The following is a 26,020-nucleotide window of genomic DNA, read 5'->3' as shown; positions in this document are numbered from 1 at the left end:
CATGTCGGGGAAACCCAGTTCAGTCACAGAGAAGAGAGGCTAATATTGGTACAGGGCAGGAGGCTAGTACTACAGAATATCCTGTTGAAAACCACGTGTGAAACTGAAACCTCCATCTTAATATCCTAACCGTCTGAAATGCTGCTGAGTTTAGCCCTGGTGAACCTTCTGGAAGCTCCTAGTGAAATAATGAGATATGTGCATAAGGGAAGAGCACTACAGCACTGCTGAATCTGAGCTCCATAAAAGGTTATGGGTTTAGGGTGGGAGAAGTAGAGGAAAAGATAACGGGGATGTCCTTATCTCCCACACAAGGCCATCTTGGTGTGCAGGTGAGAGAAGAACCACAAGTCTCGGACAGAGGCTAGACTGGGGCAGCAGAGGGCACTGGGTGAAGAAACACGACATCTGGGCAATCTCTGTTATTATGTGGAGAACTCTGTGCAGGCTGGTGTGAAGGCACCTCCAACATTTCGTGGCTATTACTGGCACCCCTTCCTGAGGTCCCTTGGGAGAAAGCCATTTTGGTTCTTTTCTGACTTCATTCAGAGCAGAACTGCCAATGTCCAGCACCAAGTCCAGGGTCATAATTAGCTGAGAGGAATGGAGTGGCCACTCTATGACACCTGACCTCTTAGTCTAGATGACTTCTTTTCTAGAGCAGTCATTTTTCTCAGACCAAGAGAGATCTTGCCCAATATGGGCCCAATCTAGAAATTACTCCCACCTTCATGTGAGCACCAGGTGGAGAGAATCTTCCTCATGAGTCAAAGCTTTAGATCTTGGCCCTTGGACGATGATCCTTGGACAGAAGATCAGTCTGAAGCTGTCTGTGCCCAGACGCTGGTTTCTGTCCTCAGAGTAGCAGGCACTGCCTGTTGATGATGGGTCCAAGCAATGTGTTGAAGAGCACACTCTACTTTCACAGGCAGGAAAAGAAGAAATGAGGCAGGTTTCAGGGTAGCCAATGCCACTTAATTCTTCCATCGAATTTGCTGTAGAAAGAACAAACAATATCTGTTTCCACTGACCCCTAGAGAGAGGTAGCGGAATACAATAAAACAAGGCTAACAGCTAGATAAAGTAAGAATAAGAATGGAGAGTGAAATTGAGAATTGTTTTTCTAAGATGTGGGGGAGTTTGCTTATTCAAAGATGAATCAAACACCCATCCTGTGTATTATAAGCTTCATTTAGGGCATTTGTTCTGGTTCTGCCCTATGCAGGACCAAGACTCACTAGCTTTAGATAACCCAAGGGTAGGTCCCAAAATATCTAACAGGGAGCTAAGCTCCATATTAACAAAAAGCTCAGCAATTTCCTGCTATGAGAGATGAGCCCACTGTTGCCCAAATAGCTAATATCTGTTTTACCCACTTATTTCCAACAGGTAGGTCACACCTGGCCCAGGAAACTACCATCTGGATGTTCTGAATCCGTAGCAGTTGTTTCCATACTCCCTGGACTACTACCTCCTACCCACTATGTTTAACGATTACCAGGGTGCTATGTGAAGTCTCAGCCCCAGGTCCCCAGATTACCACTGGGTCATCCCACATCTCAGGAGTAATTTCTGCTATTCAAAGCAGTGCTTCAGATCCTGAGGCCCAGAAGAGATCCTTGTATCCATGATACTCAGCAAACTGTGACCCCATCCAGGCCTTGGGGATATATATTTGATGGTACTATTGAGGACCGTCTCCTGGGACTGCTGGAGAGTATGCTTTAGCTGCTCACCGAGCTATTCAGAATGGCATCAATCTTCTCCTCCTCTGCAGATCCTTTATCCACCTTACTCCTGTATGCTAGCAACTGTTGACGATCCTTCAGGTCCCGGCAAGTCTATACACCAACAGACACAATAAAACCTCGAATCAGCCTTCTTTACGAGGGCCTTTTTCTTTCTGCCACTCTCAACATGGGGCCAAGGTTCAAGGAGAGGCTGACGGCCTATAGTGGGATGACAGTGGGGTCAAACACCTACAGAACTTCTTACTGAAGAGAAATCTACAGAGCTTATGTGGCTGGATTCAGTTCTGTGAATTCCGTAAGTGCAACAAATTTATAAAAGCAGAGGTTATCAAAGGGCTGGGGAAATAATACAGGAGAACTCGTTCCAAACTAATTCTTGCCAGATCATTTTGTCTGTTAAGTCGAAATTGAAAGCACCTCAGGATCTAAGACAGAGAATATCATAATCCCCCATTCTCCAGTAAGGGTCTAACTCAGGGTTCTCATTTCTTAGGGACTCACATCAATGACGACATCATGGCACTTGAACTTGGTGGCTAAGTTCAACTTTGTGTCCACATCTTCCACCAAATTAACATACTCTTGTAGTATCTATGGGAAAAGGTACTTCTGATTAATGACTCCCAGACCCATAAAACAAAGAGCTCCAAAAGGAAGACAACAAAAATCCTGAGAAAGGCAAGAGTTCCATATCTGATGTCTACCATTCCCATGATCAACCAGAGAACTAGTTCTGCAATGGGGAATGAGGTGACTGTATGCAGTACTTCCGTGCTTGCCCAGGGCAGATGGGAAGAGCACATTCTGCCTTACCCTACAGCTAGATACCCAGGCGAACAAGAGGTGTGCTCTAGATCTGAGCTGGTGCTATGCTCATTGCTCCTTGATGTCCTTTCTCACTGAGCTCTCCTTTTGTATCATTTGAATAATATGTCAGTGCTCCACATGGGCACAGTAGATGCTCCTCAAAGAGGGGCAGTCTGGGATTACTTCTAAAGGGGAGAGGAGAACTTCCCTCCTTCGCCTTTTCTATCTCAAGGTCCACTACCACCATTATGTTATCTTTAAGATAAGACCAGAGCAGGTCTCAAGTCTCCCATCACTGACCAGTAAGAGGCTAAAAGTTAGGTCTCCTAGAGGATCCTGTACCCAACACTCTTTGGGGGCCGTTACCTGGACAGGGGCACTATTCTTGTGCAAAATTTCCACAACCCGATGGAAGCCAATGGGTGCTCTCTTCTTAGTGTAGCCCAGCCAGTTCTGAAAAGGGAAGACGGGGCAGCAGTAGCTAGGCAAGACAGACTCAACACATTTTGTGACCATTCATTTTATGTTTAGACAAGAATAACATGGTGGTGAGTATGGATGGATGGGAGATGGGAGATAGAGAAGTGAAGAGAGAGGAGTTTTTCAGAAAAGTCAAGGAATTTAAGAGGGTGGAAAAAGAGCCAAAGAGGGGTGCCTGGGTGGCTGAGTCGTTAGGCGTCTGCCTTCAGCTCAGGTGATGATCCCAGGGACCTGGGATTGAGCCCCGCATCGGGCTCCCTGCTCAGCAGGAAGCCTGCTTCTTCCTCTCCCACTCCCCCTGCTTGTGTTCCCTCTCTCGCTGTGTCTCTCTCTGTCAAATAAATAAATAAATAATCTTAAAAAAAAAAAAAAAAGCCAAAGCTATGAAATAAGTTCTTAGATCTACAGGCAGAAAAAAGTCTGTGAAATATGGCTAAATGAAATAAGCAATTTACTTTATAATACTTGTAGTATGAACTTATCTGGGTAGAAAAAATCCTATCCTCTGTGTTTATATTCATATAAGGGTATTTGTAAATTCATGAGGGAAAGTCTGGAAAACTACCCATCAAACTTTTAAGATTATTTGCCTTGCAGGGCGCCTGGGTGGCTCAGTTGGTTAAGCCACTGCCTTCGGCCCAGGTCATGATCCTGGAGTCCCGGGATCGAGTCCCGCATCGGGCTCCCTGCTCGGCGGGGAGTCTGCTTCTCCCTCTGACCCTCCCCCCTCTCATGTGCTTTCTCTCTCTCATTCTCTCTCTCTCAAATAAATAAATAAAATCTTTAAAAATAAAAAAATAAAAAAAAAAAAGATTATTTGCCTTGCAGAAGGGACTGAGATAGGAGCAGGTAGACAATGGACGAGGAATTTCACATAATTCGACTGTCTGTGCTCTCATATAGTGTTTGATTTTGACACAGACATGTATTGCTTTGGTAGTCAATGTAACTAATTAAATAACTAACAACAATAACCACCACCAAAAGGGGGGGGGCACCTGGTGGGCTCAGTAGGTGGGACATGCAACTCTTGATCTCAGGGTCGTGGGTTTGAGCCCCACATTGGGTGTGTGGAGATTACTTAAGAATAAAACCTTAAAAAAACAAAAACCCAAACAACAAGAAAACAACAACAAAAACCTAACAGATGGGAAAGACAGAAAATTCTCAAATCCATTATAGAAAAAAGGATATTTAAAATATAAACAGAGACATGACAACCAAAGTAATGCAAGATCCTTGACTGGATCCTGACAGCAAACAAACACAAAAAGAAACAAAAAGCTCTAAAGAGCGGATTTGAATACAGACTATAGATATGATATCATAATATTAATGTTAAATATCCTGAAAATGATAATAATACTGTGGTTATAAATGAAATAAATGCTTAAGTATTCAAAGGAGAAGTGTCATGTTGTCTGCAACTTACTTTCAAATGGTTCAGCGAAAGAAAAAGAGAAAGCAAATATGGCAAAAATGTTGATAAATTAGTGAAATAAGACTTTTAGTTGTTTATTATACTATTCTCTCAACTTTTCTTTCAGTTTGACATTTTGGAAAATAAAAAGTTGGAGGAAAATGTAAACCAGTAACTAGAATGGGAGATCCCCACGAGGCCTGGGGTAACACGATGGTATGTCCAAGGCTTCAGCAGCACCAAACAGTCTCCAGGCACCCACCTTTGTGGTAAAGAGGGCATCGACATCATGCCAGGCTCGAAGCTTGGCACGGGCAGCCAGGGCCGTCAGCACATACTGTTTGTCTGGGATCTAAAAAGCAGAGACCAGGGGAATTAAGGGGGAGGAGAAATGCATCAGGGGACAATTCTGGAAAAGATAGGCAAAAATATTCCCTGATGTTGATTCTGTCCCTTAAAATGCACAAATCTCTCAAGTCATCAAGAACCTCTTCATTCCCAAGCCCCAGCACTGCTGCAGGCCATTCCGTTTAAGTCTTCCCTCACTTCTCACACACTCACTCCTTTCTACCTTTAACCATGACCATCAAGGGACTTCCTGTATAGGATGACCAAGCAACATCCATTCCATGCAGTCACCCTGATACTACTTTACCAAACACTGACCAATTTATATCTACCTTAAATGTCTTCTTCAGGTTGACTGGACTGCTGAACGTCCCCTAGGATGAAAGTGGAGAAGGAATTTTTTTTTTTTTAAAGATTTTATTTATTTATTTGACAGAGAGAAAGCGAGACAGCAAGAGCGGGAACACAAGCAGGGGGAGTGGGAGAGGGAGAAGCAGGCTTCCCGCGGAGCAGGGAGCCCGATGCGGGGCTCCATCCCAGGACCCCGGCATCATGACCCAAGCGGAAGGCAGACGCTTAACAACTGAGCCACCCAGGAGCCCCATGGAGAAGGAATTTTACTGTTACTGACTTTCCCAAATACCACCCAATCTAACATTTTCTTTCCACTACGTAGACACTGTACATTTCTCTCTGTAGCCATTTAAACCCAGAAGTTAATTTAAGAGAAAAACTCCACCAGGTCTAACTGGATATCATAACTTGGCTAAACAAGACTGGATTAATAGGTATGGTGTATTTCTCAATTTTATGCCAATCTTGTGATCATTATGATCATTCCCACCTATGATCATTAAACTCGAACCTCTTCAAAAAAACATTTTTTTTTTTAAGTACCCACAAATACTTAACACCCTGCTGCTCTTCTTTATACCATGTGAATCCACTTGCAATTATGGACCTTTGAGCAGGGACCAGCACTGGTGAGACCGAATGTCCCATGCTAGCATGCCAGCTCCTGGAAGCCACACAAGTCCTTTCAAACCTCTTTTTCCCCCTTGGCTCACCCCTTCTGAGGGCCAGGGAAGCTTCCGGATGGACCTCCCCAAGAACTACACACACCCACTGTTAAGAGCACACTGAAATAATTGGCTTAAAATTATCTTCTCTTGTGTGGTGAGAGAGTGTGGGGTCTTTCACACTTTGCCTGTACCTCAGCCTCCGTGTAATGGTAGAAGCACGAGTAGAAAAGCGTGGTCACTAATGGCATGTTGAGGATAGAAGCTTTGCGGGGGTGCTTCCGAAAGATCTCAGTCTGTCCTGCTGATTCTAGATGTCGATCATTTGCCTGTGGTGGAGTGAACCAAGTGAAAAAACAACAATATCAGCAGAGTAGAGGCAGGAGAGAAACATTAAATACTAAAGCCGTTGTGCTTCCTATCCTAGGAAGGAGGCAAAGAAGAGAGAAAGAAAGAAACTGCCCAGGATAACGCAGGGGAGTTTAAAATCCATAAAATGATGATAGATCCATGTTGAATGGAGGACGACTGGAGAAGTAAGGATGAAATGGGAGTTCTGGGAGAGAAAACACTTCCAGGTTAACAGCAAGAAAAAGGATGCCTGAGAACAATGAAGGGGAAAGGGCTACCATGGAAAGAGGAAATGAAAGGCTCTTAGAGGATATAACAGGAAATGACACATACAGCAGAGCATAGAGGTCTCCTAGATGCTGAATGGCACTGAGCACTAGCATTGAAGCAGAAAATGTAGAGACAAGGAGTCTAACCTCAATAATGATCTGGCGTTCCAGGAGGGTGTAATGGTCTTGAATATGTGCAGAATCTTCTGCTGAAAATGGCAAACTGGTAAAGAGCCAGAAGGTTAGTACCTCTTTCTCTACCGAAACAAGAAACAAACCCAACTAAATCAAATCACCACCGTAAGCAGAAGAGGCTCACGGCACTTCACAAATCTGATCTCAGTGCACCTTTAGAGCAACCCTGAAAGGCAGAGAGAGAGAAAGCAGAAAACAGAATAGACCTTTGGCGGGGATTCTGTATTTTAGGTTTTGCCAATTCAAGAGGGATCCTGAGGGGCGCCTGGCTGGCTCAGTCAGTAGTGTATGCAACTCTTGATCTCAGGGTTGTCAGTTCCAGCCCTCTGTTGGGTGCAGAGATTACTTTAAAAAACATAAAATCTTAAAAAAAAAAAAGAGGGATCCTGAAAGTCCACAAAATATATAGTCATCAGCGGTTTTGCTGAGGAATGAGTTAGAAACCTCTCACTGTGGGAGCTGGAATGTTTGGCGAATGAGTCACTTAGTGAATGAGCGAGCCTAGGCAACTGCCCATCATCCACAACCCAGTGAAGCCCTGTGGCTCCTGTCCTGCCTTAATGTCAATGCTTAACTCTCCTTAAGGGGTGCTTACAATTGTTAGCCATTTCCTATTGCAGAGGAATAAGGTAAAATTAAATTACCAGGCATGCTGGTACGTGTATAGGCTGATAAAGATCGCAGACATCTACACAGATATCACGGGTCCCATCTTCAACACTCTATTCTACACATGAAAAAGTTGAGGGACAAGGAGAATCTTGCCTGAAAGTCATACATGGTAAACCAAGATGTAAGGCAGGAACAGAAGCCAGATCTTAAGCTTCCAGTTCACAGATCTCTCCTTTAGAAAGTGCTGCCTTAGTCCCGTACTCCACTCACTCCCGGAAGAATTCTAAAACTCAGTTACACTATCCCAGGTAAGTGTGAGCCACAGCCAATTTTTAGAAGAGATAAAGGGAGACAGCACTATGTTGCAGTTACTTCACTATTCTAACTCTTCTCTTTGTTCACCAGAGGCCACTATGACATAGCTCAGTATCTGGTAACATTAAAATTAAGGACTGCACAGACAAAGACAAATTTCTAAATGTGAATCCTGGAATTCCTATCCCATGAGGAATGACCAAAGCAACTGTGAATACTGAACCTGGATTAAGACCTACTGTGTACTCTATGCCCGTCTTGAAAGAGAAGGAAGCAAGTTTCAGCTCAATAAGTATTTAACGATAATGAAGGTTGTCCAACAACAGAATAAGCTACTTTCTTCCAATTTTAGTATATGTGCTGCCGAAGCGAGCACTAGAATAAGCTACTTCCAAGAGCAGTGAGTGTTCATCACTGGAAGAGTAGTATGTGGGGCTGGTTTTTATAGGGACTTATATCCTGGATGAACTCCTATACTGAATCAGTGGTTCTTGTGCTCTGGGGTCTCGGGGACCAGTTAACACTGAAAATAATATGGAAGGTAGTGCTGCCAGCCTTTTTATTGTAATATATAAAGTCATAAAAAAAATTACATCCCATTTTACCCCCAAAAAGGGAGGGAGAGGAGGAAAAAATAATCCCAGAATAAAAGGCAGTCTTTCAAATTAGATAAATTTAACTGTAGAAAAAAAACTCTTTACATTTTCTTTATTTTTCTCAATTTACTACCCATCAGTGAAAACTCTACTGGGGAATTAATGTCTGGAAGCACTGAATGAGACCAGCTTTAATGATGCTTGTACGACCCATTGTTAGCCTTTCCCTTCAATTACCTATCCACCCCACCCTCATTTAGTCTCTTCAGTTCTCTGTATAAGAATATTTATACTTTAAAACATTTCTCCCCAATACTTACCCAATGCAGGTCTTAAGAAATTCTTTTCGTTTCTCAGGGTCCTGAATGTTCAAGTGCTCACAATAATGAGACAGCTACAAAAAAATAAACAAATAAAAGAAAGAAAGGCTTTGAACCATTTTGTCTACTTCGTCTCCTTTGAAGGGTGAAGTGGCTATGTAAGTAGCCTTTCCATCCTTAAAAAACTAAATTCTTCATTATCAGAGATTCCTCTGAGTGGGGACAGGTATGCAGGTAGGGAGATGGTAGAGAGTAATTCAAAATTGCTCTTTGGGGACACCTGGCTGGCTCAGTAAGCAGAGCGTGGGACTCTTTTTTTTTTTTTTTTTTTTTTTTTTTTTTTTTTTTAAGATTTTATTTATTTGCGAGAGAGAGAATGAGAGACAGAGAGCATGAGAGGGAGGAGGGTCAGAGGGAGAAGCAGACTCCCTGCTGAGCAGGGAGCCCGATGTGGGACTCGATCCCGGGACTCCAGGATCATGACCTGAGCCGAAGGCAGTCGCCCAACCAACTGAGCCACCCAGGCGCCCAAAGAGCGTGGGACTCTTGATCTCGGGATTATAAGTTCAAGCCCCACACTGGGTGTAGAGATTACTTTAAAAAAGAAAATCTTCAAAATCACTCTTTGGTTTATCTATAACTGCAATATCCAACACTGTAACCACTACTCCCATTTGGTTTACATTTACATTTAAATTAATTAAGTTAAACAATTCAGATCCTTAGTTCTATTAGTCATTTTACCATGTGACTAGTGGCTACCATATCCAACAGCACAGATGGGGAATACTGCCATCATCGTAGGAAGCTCTTTTGGACAGTGCTAGCCTATAATGAAGCACTGAGTAGCTGAGTACCTAGCTTTACTCCAAAGTTTGGCTTTAGCCTCACTATTTAACCAAAACCAGCTTTTGCTTCAGCTTTAGCCTTTGAAAGGCCAAAGAACTAAATGCTTACTCCAACATTATTTTCAGCACCCTTGACCTTGTACATGATCAATGGTAGCATGATCCTATAAGTAGCTAATAATTAACAACATCAGTAACATGAATAAGCCATGTCCTCTGATTCACTGCTGACACCTACTGAAGATGCACATTCAAATACTACAGGTTCTACATACAACTCTGAAAGAAAATCTCCTTATGTGCTTTCTATTTTGGAATTCTAAAAAAAGAACTGAAGTTTAAATCCCTATTTATTATTACGAGAACTAATTGATGCAATAATTAATGATGATTATAAAAGTTGTGATTTTATGTACAATTATTAAAACTTTCCAAGAACCAGGGAGCCTGGATGGCTCAGTTGGTTAAGCATCTGACTCTCGGTTTTGGCTCAGTTCATAATCTCAGGGTCCTGAGATCGAGCCCTACATTGGGCTCCATGTTCAGCGCAGAGTCTCCTTGTCCCTCTCCCTCTGCTCCTCCTCTTTCTCTCTCATAAATAAAATCTTTAAAAAAAAAAAAACCTTCCAAGGATTAAAAAATAAATAGATTGACAGTTAATATCAATATTAAGAGAATGAACTGACTTCAGGAAGGACAGTATATCCTTTTAGAAACAAGTGTATAAAAATGTAAATGAATAGAGATTATATAATAATCTAATCTTCATAAAATATCTAGAATATAATCATTCTTAGTATCAAAGAAAGTAATCTTTAAGAGCTATAGTTAACTTTTATTGTTCAATTCCATTTTGGCCTTAAGTCTTTAATTTAAACAAAGTCCTTCAATTCAAAAATAATAGAGAAAGGAAGAAAATAAGAATGCTTTAGAGGAAAATGAGCTACCCAAAACACATTTATTTTCACTAATCAAACTTCAAAAAACAACAAACTTTATAAGAATGCTGTATGAAGAAAATTCCTTACAGTTTCAAATCTATGGAGATTAAAAATGTAAACAAAAAGCATTTCCAAATGATTGCTACAGACTGCCAGTCATTTTCAGTGGATTATGATAAAGGATTTCTGAGATTTTCCCACGCCTTGACTATTAAGTACAAGTTCCTTTTACAAAATGGTACTGAAAAACATTTTCCTGAATTACATTCTGCTGGGCAAAGGTTAGCAAGGTTATTAGACGTGCCAGCTGAACGTGAGCCCTGATCTCACCACAAACGTGCACTACAGTGAGGCAGTGACTGAAGGAACGAAACGGCAGTGACTGCCATTGATGGTGCTGAGGAATTCTAACCCCTGCACTATAAGGGCAAACTTTCAAAAAGTGGATCACTACAGTTTTAATAATATAATGAAATTTTTGGTACAATGTCAGCTTTATTCTTGTATTCCAGGAGTTTATTCTGTAATGGTGAAAATCTGCCAAAAATCAGTTTTAACACTCAGTCATTGAGCTCTCAGCCAAAATGTGTATTGGGTGCACCACCAGCTTGACCTATCTTCCTTCTTGACCTATATCTGGTTTCTTATCCCTCTTTTTTTTTTTTTTTATTATGTTATGTTAATCACCATACATTACATCATTAGTTTTTGATGTAGTGTTCCATGATCTTATCCCTCTTAACTTACAACATTTTCTAGTATTGGAAGCCAAAACCCAAAAGCTCCTATAAACCAGGATCTGAAAACAACTAGAAACTAAAAAACAAATTACAAATTGACCAGGCCAGTTTTTATTCATTCTTCAAAAAAATATTCATAAGCCCAATCAAAAGAGCATATAAAAAGAAATAATACATCACTTGGATTAAGTTTTCAGGCTTCCCAGATGCCTTTCTCTTTTGGATGCAATCAATAACAAAGGAAAGGAACTGTTAACTACTCTGGGATCTCGGAGACTGGGTTTTGGCTTACATTTCTGTTAAACAGGTCCCCAACTGAAACAAAGGCCACACTTACCGCAAGCTCTTCTGTTCTATCTAGGAACCTGGGAAGAAGCAGAAGGGAGCAGGGCATTTTTATCTATTGATGTGTGGCAATGTAACCTCACAAAATAGGATGGTTGCTCTAGGAGAAACATAATTCAAAATTCATTTGCCTCCATACATGAGTAAGCCCTCCTTTTCTTAAACTTTCTACCACCAGCAACCTCTTGAAAACACATGGTGGATCAAATATTATTGTTCCCCGATTGCTCTCGCTGAAAAGCAAGGACAAGAAGGTACTGCAGGACACTAATAACTTTGTAATGTTAACAGGTCTGATAGAAAGGCTCAGAGCCTCCACAAAACCTTAGTTCACAGTAATCTTACAGGGATTTTTGGAAAAACTAAAGCACTCTTCTCTGTCAGTACAATCTTGGAAACAGATTTTCTATATTGTTCTGTTGTTTTCACGTACAGTGTAGAAAGAGCTTTGTCTCTCTCAATGGTGTAAGGTCGTGCAGAACAAGGACTTTGTCTTCTGATTCCTTCCTATTCTCAATGGACCACTATAATTATATCACTGCTTTGACCTAGAGGCGATGCTTAATAAAGCCTTGTTGATGGGGCGCCTGGGTGGCTCAGTCGTTAAGCGTCTGCCTTTGGCTCAGGTCATGATCCCAGGGTCCTGGGATGGAGCCCTGCATCGGGCTCCCTGCTCAGCGGGAAGCCTTCTTCTCCCTCTCCCACTCCTCCTGCTTGTGTTCCCTCTCTTGCTGTCTCTCTCTCTAATAAATAAAATCTTTAAAAAAATAAAAAATAAAAATAAAAAAAATAAAGCCTTGTTGATTGGGAAGGGAGGGAATTAAGGAAGGGAACAGCCTGCCTAAATGAACATGTCTTCTGCAAATTCCTGGCTAACCATCTCTAATCTTGGCCCTGACCAAGTGATCTGCTTTCCCACCTTTGTCTTTGGGACAGCTCATCACTGTGCTAGAGTCACTGGGTAATTAGAGTTTCCTTGGGCCACGTATCAGCCTAAAAAGAGGTTCCAACCCCTTCCCTGGCATTGAAGAAAGGACATAATAGATACACATTTTAATCTACTGGCAGGAAAGTCTCTACTGATTAGAATGAGATAGGGAAGGAAGGAAAACATGGTAGAAGACACTCCCCTGCCCCGGGCCTCCAGTAGCTATGCCCACCTCTTGTCTCTCCACCTATCAGATTCCTATCTAGTCTCAATTCCTAACCTCTTCCATAAGGCTTTCTTTGGGTATCCTGGCTGAAAATTATATTTGCTTCTTCTGCTCTTCCATTGTACTTCCCACTGGCATCACTGGGGACCAAGTAGTAAGAGATACCTTAAAATGCTTAAAAATATTAATAATACAGACCAGGCATTACACTAAGTGCTTTTCCCACACTAACTCTTAATCTTCATCACCTGTGGGGTAGGAATCATCATTTCCGCTGTATCGTTGTGGAACTGATGCTAGGAGAGGTTAGGGAACTTGCTCAAGGTCACTTCATGAACTAAGTGGTGGTGCCTGTATTCAATGCAGGTTATGTTGGACTCCAGGGTCTGGTTCTTAACCACCTGCTACACTATCATTTTATCACTGGCTGAGGTACATTATTAGTTATCCCATCATGTTTCAGTATCTCACCTAACAACAAAAAAGGACAGTGTCTTCTCTCTTTGTATCCTCCAGAGAGCTTTGAATAAAGTACTTTGTAAACTTTATAGACAAGATGATCAGTTCTTACCTGAAGAGGTCCAAAAGCAGCTTTTGATCCCCTATTTCTTTAAGGAAGTGAATGAGATGTCTCAGGGCAACCTGTCGCACCTCCAGCTCTCGGAAGAGGATCTCTGGTAGGCAGGAAGGAGTTAGGTGGAGAAAGATTAAAGCCTATTATTCAAGTGTGAAATTGGTCTCCCTCCTCATACATTCCAAACATCTCCTCAAAGCCAATCACAAGCGAGGAACAGCTTTTTGTGGCACCAATTCCTCTGGATCAACCCACCACCAGCACACTCCATGTGTGCAACTCTTGGCCATTCAATCAGCCCTCAGTTCTCACCAACCCAACCAGCAGGCACCTAGCATAGACTCTGAGGTCCTCAAACCAACAGAGCCATCTGTCTGTCTAGTAAATAGGGAGGCTTTGGAGTTAATGTATTTACCACCCTACAGGATGAACAACCACCCTCAGAGATGAGAAGAATACTCTGAAGTCTTAGGCCACCCCAGCTGTCTTTGAAGCAAAGCTGATGATGGTGAATTCTGATAATGGAAGCCACAATGCCATTCTCCCTTCAAATGTAGCAGGCATCTTGTCAACTGAAGATTTCTCTCAGTTCACGCTCACCTTTGCTCAGTGTCCTTTTCAGGAAGATCAGAACCTAGAGGAAAAGAGAACAAAGAGTAAGTTACCCTGTGTATCCTACAAACACAAAGCCCTGCCCTGAGCTCCTGATGTGTAGGAATGAGGTGACTCCTTAGGAATCTTGGCACATTCAGACAACAGATTTCTCTTTGGGATGGAAGGACAGGTGATAGACATGTGGAATTGAGCTGTGTCTCAGAGACATTCCCATACTGGCAAGAGACACCTCCCTCTGGGAGAGACTGCTCTCATGCCTCCCCTGCCTCAGATTACTTTTTTATTGTTGTTTTTATTTTTTTAAAGATTTATTTATTTGAGAGAGAGCGCATGCGAATGTGCACTTACACGTGTGCACACAGCAGCGAGAGAAGCAGAGAGAGAATCTCAAGCAGACTCCCTGCTGAGCGCAGAGCCCCATGCAGGGCTCGATCTCACGACCCTGAGATTATGACCTGAACTGAAATCAAGAGTGGGTCACTCAACCGACTAAGCCACCCATGCGCCCCTCAGATTACGTTTTTTTTTTAAAAGATTTTATTTATTTATTTAACAGAGAGATAGAGAGAGAACAAGCAGGCAGAGAGGCAGGCAGAGGGAGAGGGAGAAGTCGGCTGCCCGCCGAGCAGGGAGCCCGATGCGGAGCTCGATCCCAGGATCCTGGGATCATGACCTGAGCCGAAGGCAGCCGCTTAACTGACTGAGCCACCCAGGCGCCCCCCTCAGATTACTTTTTAGAACAGAGTAGCCAACCTGCTGCTTCTTGATTATAATCAAGAGTTCCACATCCGATGCATTTCCTGCCAGCCAAGCCTCAGAGCAGGTATTACTGAGGATCCTATACTTCAGGAGGAATCCAGGATCTCTACCAGACATTTAACCTAAAATGTTAAACTCCTATTCTGATCAGGCTTCGAGAAACTAATGAGAACAACAATTAAGCGAGAGACAAAGCCCACCACTTACTGCAGTAATGACGTTTCCGTCGTGCACGCTGACTGCTTCCTCCAGGAGTCGTAGCTTGTCCTGTAAGGAGCGGAATCGTTCTAGAGAGCAGACCTGGCAGTACAAGAGCAGAGTTAGTGTGCAAGGAAGTCCGCATGTCCTCATGGAGTCCTGCTGCAGCCAAAGGCTGGAGATCACTCATTCTCTTTTAAATGACATATAATTGACATACAGTAAAATCTACTCAAGCATAGAGTTCAGCGAGTTTGACAAGTACGTATAAAATTCCATCTAACTGTTACCACCATCAAGATACAGAACAACTCCATCAGGCCAAAATGTTCCCTTGTGGGCTGATGTCAACGGCCTCCTTCCATCCCTAACTCCTGGCAGCCACTCATCTTTCAGTCACTGAAGTTTTCTCTTTTCCTGAATTTCACAAATAGAATCATACAATATGTACTCTTTTACATCTGACTTCTTTCACTCAATATCACATTTCTCAGAGGAATCTATATGTTGTGATGAGTACTACTAGTTTGTTCCTATTCACTGGTAAGTAGTTTTCATTGTATGGACAGATCACCATTTATCCATTTATCTACTGAAGGATATTTGGGTTATTTCCATTTTGGGGGCTATTATGAATAAAGCTGTTGTGAAAATCTGTGTTGTCTTTTTTTTTTAAGATTTTATTTGAGAGAGAGAAAGCATGCACACGAGAAAGTGGGCACACGGGGGGTGGGGGGTGGGGCGCAGAGGGGGAAGGACAAGGAGACTCTGCACAGAGCGCGAGCCCAACATAGGGCTCAATCCCAGGACACTGAGATTATGATCTGAGCTGAAACCAAAAGTCAGACACTCAGCCTACTGAGCCACCCAGGTGCCCCCGTGTATAAGTCTTTGAGCATATTTCAATTATCTTGGATTGTAAATGTCTAGCAATAAAATTAAGTATACGTTTAACTTTGTAAGAAGCTGCCAGACCATCTTCCAGAGTAGTTTTAACATTTCACTTTCTTGCCCCCACTGTATGAGAGAGCTCTAGCTCCTTCACAGCCTCCCAGTGCTTGGTATGATCAGTATTTTTAAATTTAGCCACTCTAGTGGCTGTACAGTAGTATCTCACAGTTTTAATTCACATTTTCTTGATAACTGTTGATGTGAAAGATCTTCTCAAGTGCTCTTTGGCCATTCATGTACCTTTTTTCTGATATAACTGAAATCTTGTGCCAAGTTTCTTTTTTTTTTTTTTTAAATGTTTTATTTATTTATTCATGAGAGTCAGAGAGAGAGAGAAAGAGAGAGAGAGGCAGAGGCAGAGGGAGAAGCAGGCTCCCCGCCTAGCAGGGAGCCCGATGCGGGACTCGATCCCGGGACTCCAGGATCATGACCTGAGCCGAAGGCAGTCGCTTAACCAACTGAGCCACCCAGGCGCCCTTGTGCCAAGTTTCTTATTGGGTTGTTTATCTTCTTATGAAAGATAATCACTGTCCTTTAAATAGTCTAGATAAAAATCCTTGACAATATATGTATTTTGCAAATATTTTCTCTCAGCCATGGTGGTTTTTCCCCCACAAGAACTCTCTCTCCAGTGACCTCACCTTGCCCTTCCGGAGGCGCCACACTGTGTCACTGGGGCTCCAGTCATTGCTGTAATCCTGGAATGTTAACAACACATGAATCTCAGGAAGTTAAGGGATCAGAATTATCAGTGTGCCAGCTCCTCACCTGAAACTCATCTTTATTCCCCGATAGGGAAATATTTTATGGGAGGAGGAAATGAATGGAAGAAAAAAAAAATGAAGAACAGGGATAGTCTTGTTCTGAGTTTCTGAAGGAATTAGAATAGGAACAATGAAGGCAAGAAGAGATGGATCAAAGAGGGAAAGAACCGACTGACAAAACCCTATGCCTAGTGGTTCAGGATTTCATTCACCAGATATAATCAGTCACGTTTTGGGATTCTAATGAATGACTCTGCAGACAGAAGGAAAGAGGGAGACATGTTCCTCTTCTGGACCTTATAATAGTTTCTTCCTTATGAATGAATTTGCTTTGTTATGTGCTTCTTGGGAATATGAGCTCCACCAAGCTTCCAGACCACAGCAATGATCAAAAGTTTCAAAGTACAGCCTCCAAAAGGCAGTATAATGGGTAAGGAAAGTGTACTAAGACAGAATCAGAAAACAGATTGTGAGTCCCAGTTCCACCACTTAATAGCTATGAGACCCAAGGCAAGCCCTGATGTTTAAATACCCAGTTTTCTTATCTACAAAAAAGTTAAAATAATAGCTGCTCAAAAAGTTGGAAATATCAAGCAAGATAATGTACATCAAAGTGCCTGGAACTTGTAAAGTGTCACACCAGTGTAAGCTATAACTCACCCTGTATTCCCCCTTGGGTCTGCCCAGCTCTGGAGCATAGCTTTTGGCAGGTACGTCCGACAGAGCTGAAAAAGAACAGGCAGCTGGTTCAGAAGGACACCATCTTCAGGTCAACCCTTTCCTCTACTGCTTCCTTCTCACACACATTTTTTTGACTTGTGAGGTCCCAAGGCATCTGAGACATCTTTATGGCCCAAAGTAGATCTTAGCTCCTCCCCAAAGACAGCATCCCTAGAAGTCACCCCTTGCTCCTATAGCCAGCATGATCTTGACCTCCTTATTCAGTAACAGAAAATTTCTCTAATAATGGTGGTAGATTCAGAAGAAATTTCATCTAATTACCACCTTTCCCCATGACTCCCCAGACTGTATCTCATATCAGTAACATCTCCCACAGCAATCAAGAGCAGAGGGTCAATGCTTACCATCAGAAAGGGACTGGAAACTTCCAGGTCTAGTTCTCCCTGAAGGTAAAGAATATGTAAGGGAAGAGATCAATAGTTCAAGTCGGAGCCATTTCAGACTTGGTTAAGAATGCAGTATGTAGGGCGCCTGGGTGGCTCAGTTGGTTAAGCGACTGCCTTAGGCTCAGGTCATGATCCTGGAGTCCTGGGATCGAGTCCCGCATCAGGCTCCCTGCTTGGCAGGGAGTCTGCTTCTCCCTCTGACCCTCCTCCCTCTCATGCTCTCTGTCTCTCATTCTCTCTCTCTCAAATAAATAAATAAAATATTTAAAAAAAAACAAAAAAAAAGAATGCAGTATGTATAGAACCTTTTTATGCAATATGGGAACTCAGGCTTAAAAAAACCTCCATTCAACTTCAGAAATTTGAGCTGCCAAGAAAAACACAGGGTGGAAAATTTTTTAAATTGTGGTAAAATACACGTGATGTAAACTTGAGCATTTTTTACCATTCTTAAATGTACAGTTCACTGGCACTGAGTATATTCACACTGTATAACTATCACCACTATCCATATCCAGAACTTTCTCAACATCCCAAACTGAGACTCTCTACCCATTAAACAGTAACTCCCCATGCCTCCTTATACTTCCAGGCCCTGGTAACCACTATTTTACTGTCTTTCTGAACCTGACTATACTAGGTATCTTACAGAAATGGGATCATACAGTATCTTTCCTTGTATGCCCGGCTGACTTTTTTTTAAGGAACTGCCATACTGTGCTCCACAGCGGCTGCACCATTTTACATCCCCACTGGCAGTGCACTAGGGCTCCCAACAGCAATGCATAGGGGTAGGCAGGAATGCTGACCATAGCAAGTTTCTTCAGTACTTGCCACAGAGCTAATGTCAGTTTTGTTCATCATGTTCCTGAAACCCAGTCTCATCCCACTGAATTTCTCTCATTTCTCCCACTTCTAATCCCTAACTGCCAGCTCCAAAGATAATTCTTTATCCTTCAATAGTTTTTTTCTTCCAGAGTAAATGATAATTATAGCCTCAGTGGTTTTTTGAAAAGAGAAAAGGAGGGCCCTCTGTCCCTTTAACCATCACTCTTTACCTCTAAAAAAGCTGCTCAGGGAGTAGGTAGAAGTAGGTTTGGGTAGTTGTGCGTAGGTGGAGAAGCTGTTCCGGCTCTTTAGCTGTTCACGCCCCTCCTGGCTCGACCCACTATTACCAGCAGTCTCTTTGATGGACCATGAGATACCTGTGAGATAGTAAGAACTAAATCAGTGATTCTCATCCAAGATAAACCTTGAAATCCAGCATTCTGATAAACACTGAAAGTTTTTCACCAGAGGCCCTGGTCCCTTATTAACATGGACTTAAAAAATTGGGGCAGGGAGAAAGGATAAAATCAGATAGACTAATCAACAGAAAGAGGAGCAAAGGAAATTAATAAATGGATCACAGAAAAGGAAATTCAAGTGGCTATTAAACATATGAAAAAGGGGCGCCTGGGTGGTTCACTCCTTAAGCGTCTGCCTTCGGCTCAGGTCATGATCCCAGGGTCCTGGGATCAAGCCCTGCATTGGGCTGCCCCCTCAGCGGGAGCCTGCTTCTCCCTCTCCCACTCCCCCTGCTTATGTTCCCTCTCTTGCTGTGTCTCTGTCAAATAAATAAATAAAATCTTTAAAAAAAAAATATGAAAAGATGCTCAACCTCACACTTAATAAGAGAATTACACAAAGTATACTGAGATACCTCTGGCCCCTCTAAGACTGGCAAAGATCCAAAGTCTGATAATACTCTGTTGGCAAGGCTGTGGGGAAAGAGGAACACTCGAACATTGCTGGTGGGAGTACACCGGTGCAACCCCTGTGGAGAACAATCTGGCAACGTGTACCCCATACAGATGCAAATACCCTCTGCCAGTGATTCCACTCTAAAAATTGATCTTTCATGTATTCATATTGGGCAGGAAATAAGGTTATTGATAGCAATATAAACAAGGAAAGATTGGAAATTATCTGAAGTTCATCAAAAGTGGACTGGTTAGGGGCACCTGGGTGGCTCAGTTGGTTAAGTGTCTGCCTTTGGCTCAGGTCATGATCCCGGAGTCCTGGGATCAAGCCCCACATTGGGCTCCCTGCTCAGGCGGGGAGCCTGCTTCTCCCTCTGCCTCTGCTGTTCCCCCTGCTTGTGCTCTCTCTGTCAAAGGAATAAATAAAATCTTAAAAAAAAAAAAAAAGTAGACGGGTTAAATAAGTTATGGAAAATCCATACAGTGTAATCCTATGCTGCTGTTTTCAGAGAGAGTGAGAAACTTCTTTATGTACTGATATAGAAAGATCTCCAAGCTATATTGCCAAGTGAAAAGAATAGGGTATATAAAGTATGCTACCATTGGTATAAAAAAGGGAATAAGAATATATATTCCTATATGCATTTCCAAATGTAGAAAGAATCTTTAGTTGAACACACAAGAAGCAAACAACAGCAGTGTCTTGGGACAGAAAGAACTGAGAATAGTAGATGCATGATAGTGTGGGAGGGAAACTTTACATTGTATGCCTAAAATACTTGATTTTCAAATCCTGATGGTATTTCCTATATTAAGAAAAATTTTTTAAATATTCTTAAAAATCAGATGGACTGGGCTAAGGTGTTAAGTGGTATTATAAAACAGCTAGACAGTGAGGCCTGGTGGCTAAGGAAGTCAGTCCTGCCAGCCAGTTATGAGCAATTAAGCCAGCAGTTCCAAATATGACTGAATATTAGAAGCACCTGCAGTACCCATTATAAATTAAGACTCCCCACCCACCCACCCCTGAGACCTACTGAATCAGTTTCTGGAGTAAAGCCTAGGAACCTAACTTTAACAAGCACCCCAAAGGAGTCTGAAATAACCAGCCAAGCATTAGCCCCAGGATGGCAGACCTAGAGAGCCATATGGGAACCACCGCTGTTATTTCCTCAAGTTTCTTCTGGGGTTAAATTTCCAAATGTATGCTCATCTAAAAATAGTCTACCTTCATTCCCCTTCCTAACAAGCACTGAGGAGACAAGCAAGCGGAGCCTTCATTAGTGACAAAAACCCTGAATATCAATCCCTTCCTACAGCCTCCTCTACTTACTTCCCACAGGTTCCCCACTCCAGCTGACTCTCTCCAGGTCATCGTCATCCTCATCATCCACGAAGTCGCGAAGACTATTCACTGCTCTCTTGGATTCCTTTAACTGCAGAGGGACATAAGGCAGGGCACTCAGGTAATCACTACTTCCACCTCTCTCTTTGACAACCAAGAAGGCTGAGCAACTGGGACTTAACATGGCCAAAACTTTCACTCTCTGCAATAGAAAGCCTAGCCTGCTAGATATTTGCCAAGAGAACAAATTGCTTTTTAGCCAACACTGAAGTCCAGTGGCAAGAGTTAGAAGGAATTAAAGCTGCTTTTAAGTTCTAATCATATACCTGGCAATGACTTGCTGTGTAAACCTGGGTGAGTTTATCCATCTCTCCAAAAATAAATCCATTTCCCCATTTGTAAAACAGATGCAAAAAGACAATATCCAATCCAGTTCATCATTCAAAAATAACAAATTACATCACATGATAAAAGACTTGGGATTCTGAGGGGAAAAAAAGAAACTGAAATCACCTTAAGAATAAAAGTAAGAAGGGCAGAGAATTGGTTTTTACAATCCTTCTGGCTCTTTTTTGAGGGCTCTTCTCTATGAAGATTTTTCTAAAGATCTAACCCAAAACATTTCTGAGCCTAATGGAGACACAGTCAAAAGCCAGGTTACCAAGGATGTGAGAGGAAGAAATTTTAGAATGGCAATGTGGAGGAGGTGTGACCTGCAGCAATTGTTCATGAAGACCTACCTGTGAGAGCTCATCATCTTCATCATCAAAGGTGAAAGCCTTGAACTTGGAGCTGTTCCAATATTCCTCCTCATCACCCTTTGTCCGATTCATCTGGAGTAAGAGTAAGACAGATGTATGTCCCTCCCTGGATTGCTTCCAAAAGAGTGCCAAAAGCTTTAGATTCCTTCACTGCAAACTCTCCCTCCCACCCCACCCTGCAGTTATTGGAGATGTTTAAAAGAATTTGAGAAAGGAAATACTGAATCTGTCACGTCAAATCAGATCATTAGGTCTCCAACTGATCAAACCATACTTCTGATCCGTTATCCGTTAATTACCCACACGTAGTCATTCATTCCTAGAACAACTACTTTGTTCAAGGCACTCTCTCAGGTGTTGAGGGGATATTTACAAAGTGCAAGACACAGTCCCTCTTCTAAAGAACCCTACAACAGAACTGGGTATTCAGCATTGATACATATAAAGGTAACAGTACAAGACAGGCAAGAGTTATAAAAATGCATCACAAATTTTGCTGAATACACAAGATCAAAGTATCAACAAAACAGATAAGAACTGCATTCATGTATTGTTCAACATATATCTATTATTGAGTGCCATCTTTGAGGCACTGTTCTAGGCTCTGTGAATACTACAGTGAATAAAACTGGCAAATATCTTGCTCTCATATATGCTTGCTAAATGCCAGAAGAAGAAAGCAAAGATTAAATGAAACAGAATTATCCTGCCTGTATCTTCAAATTATGAGTAATTGACCAAAAAGTACTGGCCAAAATTTAGGAACTGAGGGTGTGACTAAGAAAAGTATAATAAGAATCAGTCAAAACACTACAAGTCCCTCTCATAATTCTAAAATTAGATTTCAGGACAACCCTCTCAGGTCCCCTCCCTCTTTGGGAGCTTTGTACTATCACTCAATAAACTTTACTATAAAAAAAAATTAGATTTCACTCTGAAAAAAATGTTTTGCCCTAGAATTACAAACTTAATTATCAATGCCAACTGGATAGAGTGAAAACTGATTTAAACGAAGAACTAGTTACCAAAACTCCCAAAGCAACAAAAATAACTCCAAAGGCTACACATCAAATTCTGAAGAATCAATTTGCTTTTCCTTTTATTTCAATAGTACCTTCACAACAGAAGCTTCAGATAGACTCATCATGGCAGCCCTGTTGAAGCTTCTTTTTTTTTTTTTAAAGATTTTATTTATTTATTTGACAGAGACATAGCGAGAGGGAACACAAGCAGGGGGAGTAGGAGAGGAAGAAGCAGGCTTCCCCACGGAGCAGGGAGCCCGATGTGGGGCTCGATCCCAGGGTCCTGGGATCAGGTCCTGAGCCGAAGGCAGACGCTTAACGACTGAGCCACCCAGGCGCCCCGAAGCTTCTTTTTTAATTGTGTTTTTTTCCCCTTAGGATTGAATTGTAAGAATTCTTTTTTAAAAAAAAGATTTTAGATGAGATCAGCGCGCTCAGGGTGGAATGGCTTATTTTAAAAGAGAGAGAGTGCGCGTGCGCGAAAGAGCATGAGTAGGGGGGAAGGGCAGAGGAAATCTCAAGCAGACTCTGCACTGAGCATGGAGTCTAATGTGGGACTTGATCTCATGATCCTGAAATCATGACCAGAACCAAAATTATGAGTCAGTCGCTTAATCAACTGAGCCACGCAGGTGCCCCTGTTGAAGCTTCTGATGGCCCTTAACATACTCTACAGACATTCCTCGACTTACAATGGGGTTAACATCTGGATAAACCCAATGTAAGTCGAAAATATTGTAAGTTGAAAATGCTAAACAGCACAGCTTAGCCTAGCCTACCTTAAATGTGCTCAGAACACTTATATTAGCCTCAGTTGGGCAAAATCATCTAACACAACGCCTATTTTATAAAAAGTGTTGAATATCTCATGTAATTTATTGACTGCTGTACTGAAAGTGAAAAACAGAATGATTGTGTGGGTGCAGAATAGTTTAAATATATCAGTTATTCACCCTTGTGATCATGTGGCTGACCAGGAGCTGGGGCTCACTGCCACTGCCAAGCATCAAAAGACTATCGTGCTGTGTATCGCCAGCCCAGGAAAAGATCCAAATTCAAAATTCAAACTACGGTTTCTACTGAATGTGTATCACTTTTGGGATACCTGGGTGGCTTAATCGGTTAAGGGTCCAACTCTTGATCTCAGTTCAGGTCTCGATCTCAGGGTCATGAGTTCAGGCCCCATGCTGGGCTGCACACTGGGTGTGGAGACCACTTCAAAAAAAAAAAAAAGAATATATATATATATATATGAATGTGTATCACTTTTACACCATCATAAAGTTGAAAAATTTTAAGTTGCACCACTGTAAGCCAGGGAATCATCTGTACTCTCACTTCCTGATTCTTGTGTTTTCAGGGGATACAGGAATTGCAAAGGTATGGTAGGAATTTTCTACTATCTGATCCCTTCCCATGGCGGACATCACTAATGGATTTCTACTGAACCCAGATGTAACTTAAAAATCCTTCTGTGTATTTAAAGCCAAATAAAGCTGGCAGATACAATGAAATCATCCCTCATGGTGGTACAAGCATAAACTTTATAGTAGGCAGCTTTGAATTCAAATCTTGGTTTCCCAATTCTGAGCAAACTGGTTAAATAAATTTTATGTCTAGGCCTTGGTGAAAATGATACCCTACCTCACAGGATTGCAGTGAAGAAGAAATAGGACTCAGGAAACACCTAGCAGAAAGTACATACTAAAGGTCAATTCTTTTTAGTACAGGATATTTTACTGATACCTTTCCATCTTGGTTTCCTTATCTGTAAAATGGGCATAACAATAGACACCTAACTTACAAAATTGTTGTGAGGTTTAAACTAGTTAATACTTGTAGAGCACTGGGGCACCTGGGTGGCTCAGTCACTGAGCGTCTGCCTTCAGCTCAGGTCATGATCCCAGAGTCCTGGGATCGAGCCCCACATCGGGCTCCCTGCTCAGCAGGAAGCCTGCTTCTCCCTCTCCCACTCCCCTTGCTTGTGTTCCCTCTCTCGCTGTGTCTCTCTCTGTCAAATAAATAAAATCTTAAAAAAAAAACAAAAAAAACTTGTAGAGCACTTAGTGCCTGACACAAAATTAATGCTCAGTATTGCTTTTTATTAACAAAGCATCATGGTAACTTGGAAAAAGCTAGAAAGAGGGGCGCCTGGGTGGCTCAGTCATTAAGCATCTGCCTTCGGCTCAGGTCATGATCCCAGGGTCCTGGGATCGAGCCCCACATCGGGCTCCCTGCTCCGCGGGAAGCCTGCTTCTCCCTCTCCTACTCCCCCTGCTGTGTTCCCTCTCTCGCTGTGTCTCTCTCTGTCAAATAAATAAAATCTTTAAAAAAAAAAAAAAAGCTAGAAAGAAAATATTTTTTAAGCAATCCTAAAGATTTAAAACAACTAACTTGACACAAAAATGCTGAGAATGGCTCTCACAAACACAGAAGACTTTGTAGAGCATGTAAATGTCCCTGGCACAGATACCAACTTACAGAGCACTCTGTCATCCTCACAACAGCTCTATAAGGTAGGCCTAGTAGATTTCATCTCTATTTCACTGATGAGGAAAATGAGGCACAAAAGGATTAGGTACCAAAACCACTTTGCTAATTGCTCCTATAATCCAGGTTTTCAGGCTCCTGGATCCTTTCCACTCTGACATGCACGGTCCTTCTCTGTTTCACTCTAGGGAAAACCAGGGCAGGTCCTTACTTCTCTGCAGTAAATAAATATCAAGCATAGCATATGTCCAACAAGCCCTGTAATCCACCAGTGGATTTCTAGAATCTTTTTTAACCATGCAACCACAGTGGATACTTGACACCAATTTGTACTTCTAAAGCCAAATCAGAGCCTAGATTTACTTGCCAAGGAAAAAGATAAAGTTAATTTAACGTCTCTAGAAGTTACACCAACCAGGTACGATTTTAAAAGTGACTGAAAAAGGTGCTTCAACATGATTTCAAATACAGCAGAGGCTTGTTCCTATCGTCACCTGTTCACTTAAAGCCCACAAGACAGGGCAGCAAATCCAAGGAACATTAACAAAGGAAAGGAAAACAGGCATCAGGAAAAAAATACACAACCAACACGTCCCCTGCTTCAGGACGCTTCACAAACCAGCTACCGAGAAGTTAGATTCAGATTCAATTATCATCTTCGGAGCCAGGCTTATTACAGGTGAAGCTATGAACTAAGACCAGGGAATGTGGGTTAACCGAAGAAGACTCTACGGGCGAACGTCCAGGAAGCCATGGATCTACTGCAGTCGCCAGAGCCCGGCGGATCGCTGGCAGAGTAAATGCTCCTTCAAAATCAAATGTCGAGGTTCACTAACAGCCCCAATCCCGAGCGTACTCGGGCTCCCGGCGTACTCGGTCGCTCCGACTGCCAGAGTCGGGCCTGGGTGGGTCTAGGGACGCCTCAGAGAATAGGGGAAAAGGATGTTTGCGGAGAGGCTGGAATCAGCCACACACGCGGCCCACACGGCTTAGGACACCCTCACCTCTTCCACACCGAGCCCACCCTTTCAGGACAGCGTCAGACTCTTCCGCCGCTGGACCACCCTTTCTAGTCAGGCTAGGCGGCGTAGAAAATGGGCGGAAGCTTATTCGAGGAGTGGGGCGGTGGGAGGGCATGTGAGTCAAGAAGGGAGCCGCAGG

At 42.4% G+C, this 26,020-nt stretch overlaps 1 protein-coding gene across 2 annotated transcripts; it reads right to left on the bottom strand.

The window, feature by feature from the left end:
* On the bottom strand, positions 1-25,969 carry VIPAS39 (VPS33B interacting protein, apical-basolateral polarity regulator, spe-39 homolog). Of its 2 annotated transcripts, XM_044917846.1 has the most exons (21): positions 25,864-25,958; positions 24,014-24,056; positions 21,327-21,419; positions 20,575-20,677; positions 18,558-18,704; positions 17,458-17,496; positions 17,033-17,097; positions 16,250-16,306; positions 14,667-14,759; positions 13,686-13,719; positions 13,083-13,185; positions 11,350-11,377; positions 8,484-8,557; positions 6,593-6,668; positions 6,020-6,154; positions 5,139-5,180; positions 4,721-4,810; positions 2,925-3,011; positions 2,253-2,342; positions 1,737-1,841; positions 1-995 (listed from the first exon to the last, which is right to left on the bottom strand). In XM_044917846.1, the coding sequence occupies exons 3-21, from the start codon at positions 21,417-21,419 to the stop codon at positions 975-977; spliced, it is 1,482 nt and encodes a 493-aa protein (XP_044773781.1). In that variant the 5' UTR covers positions 24,014-24,056; positions 25,864-25,958; the 3' UTR covers positions 1-974. The 2 variants fall into 2 exon arrangements, with proteins under 2 accessions (XP_044773781.1, XP_021535274.1); XM_021679599.1 differs by lacking the exon at positions 24,014-24,056 and having other exon boundaries at positions 25,864-25,969.
* Positions 25,970-26,020: the final 51 nt, after the last annotated feature.

Source organism: Neomonachus schauinslandi, chromosome 9 (assembly GCF_002201575.2).
Source record: "Neomonachus schauinslandi chromosome 9, ASM220157v2, whole genome shotgun sequence".
Classification (NCBI taxonomy): Eukaryota; Metazoa; Chordata; class Mammalia; order Carnivora; family Phocidae; genus Neomonachus; species Neomonachus schauinslandi.
This window is presented reverse-complemented; position numbering and strand designations above follow the sequence as displayed.

Coding starts and splice junctions, on each gene's coding strand:
- VIPAS39 (XM_021679599.1), bottom strand. CDS start 21,419: ATGAATCGGACAAAGGGTGATGAGGAGGAATATTGGAACAGCTCCAAG. Junction 17,497..18,557: donor CCTGAGCAGCTTTTTTAGAG/GTAAAGAGTGAT, acceptor CTTTACCTTCAG/GGAGAACTAGACCTGGAAGT. Junction 996..1,736: donor ATGCCATTCTGAATAGCTCG/GTGAGCAGCTAA, acceptor TTCTTTCTACAG/CAAATTCGATGGAAGAATTA.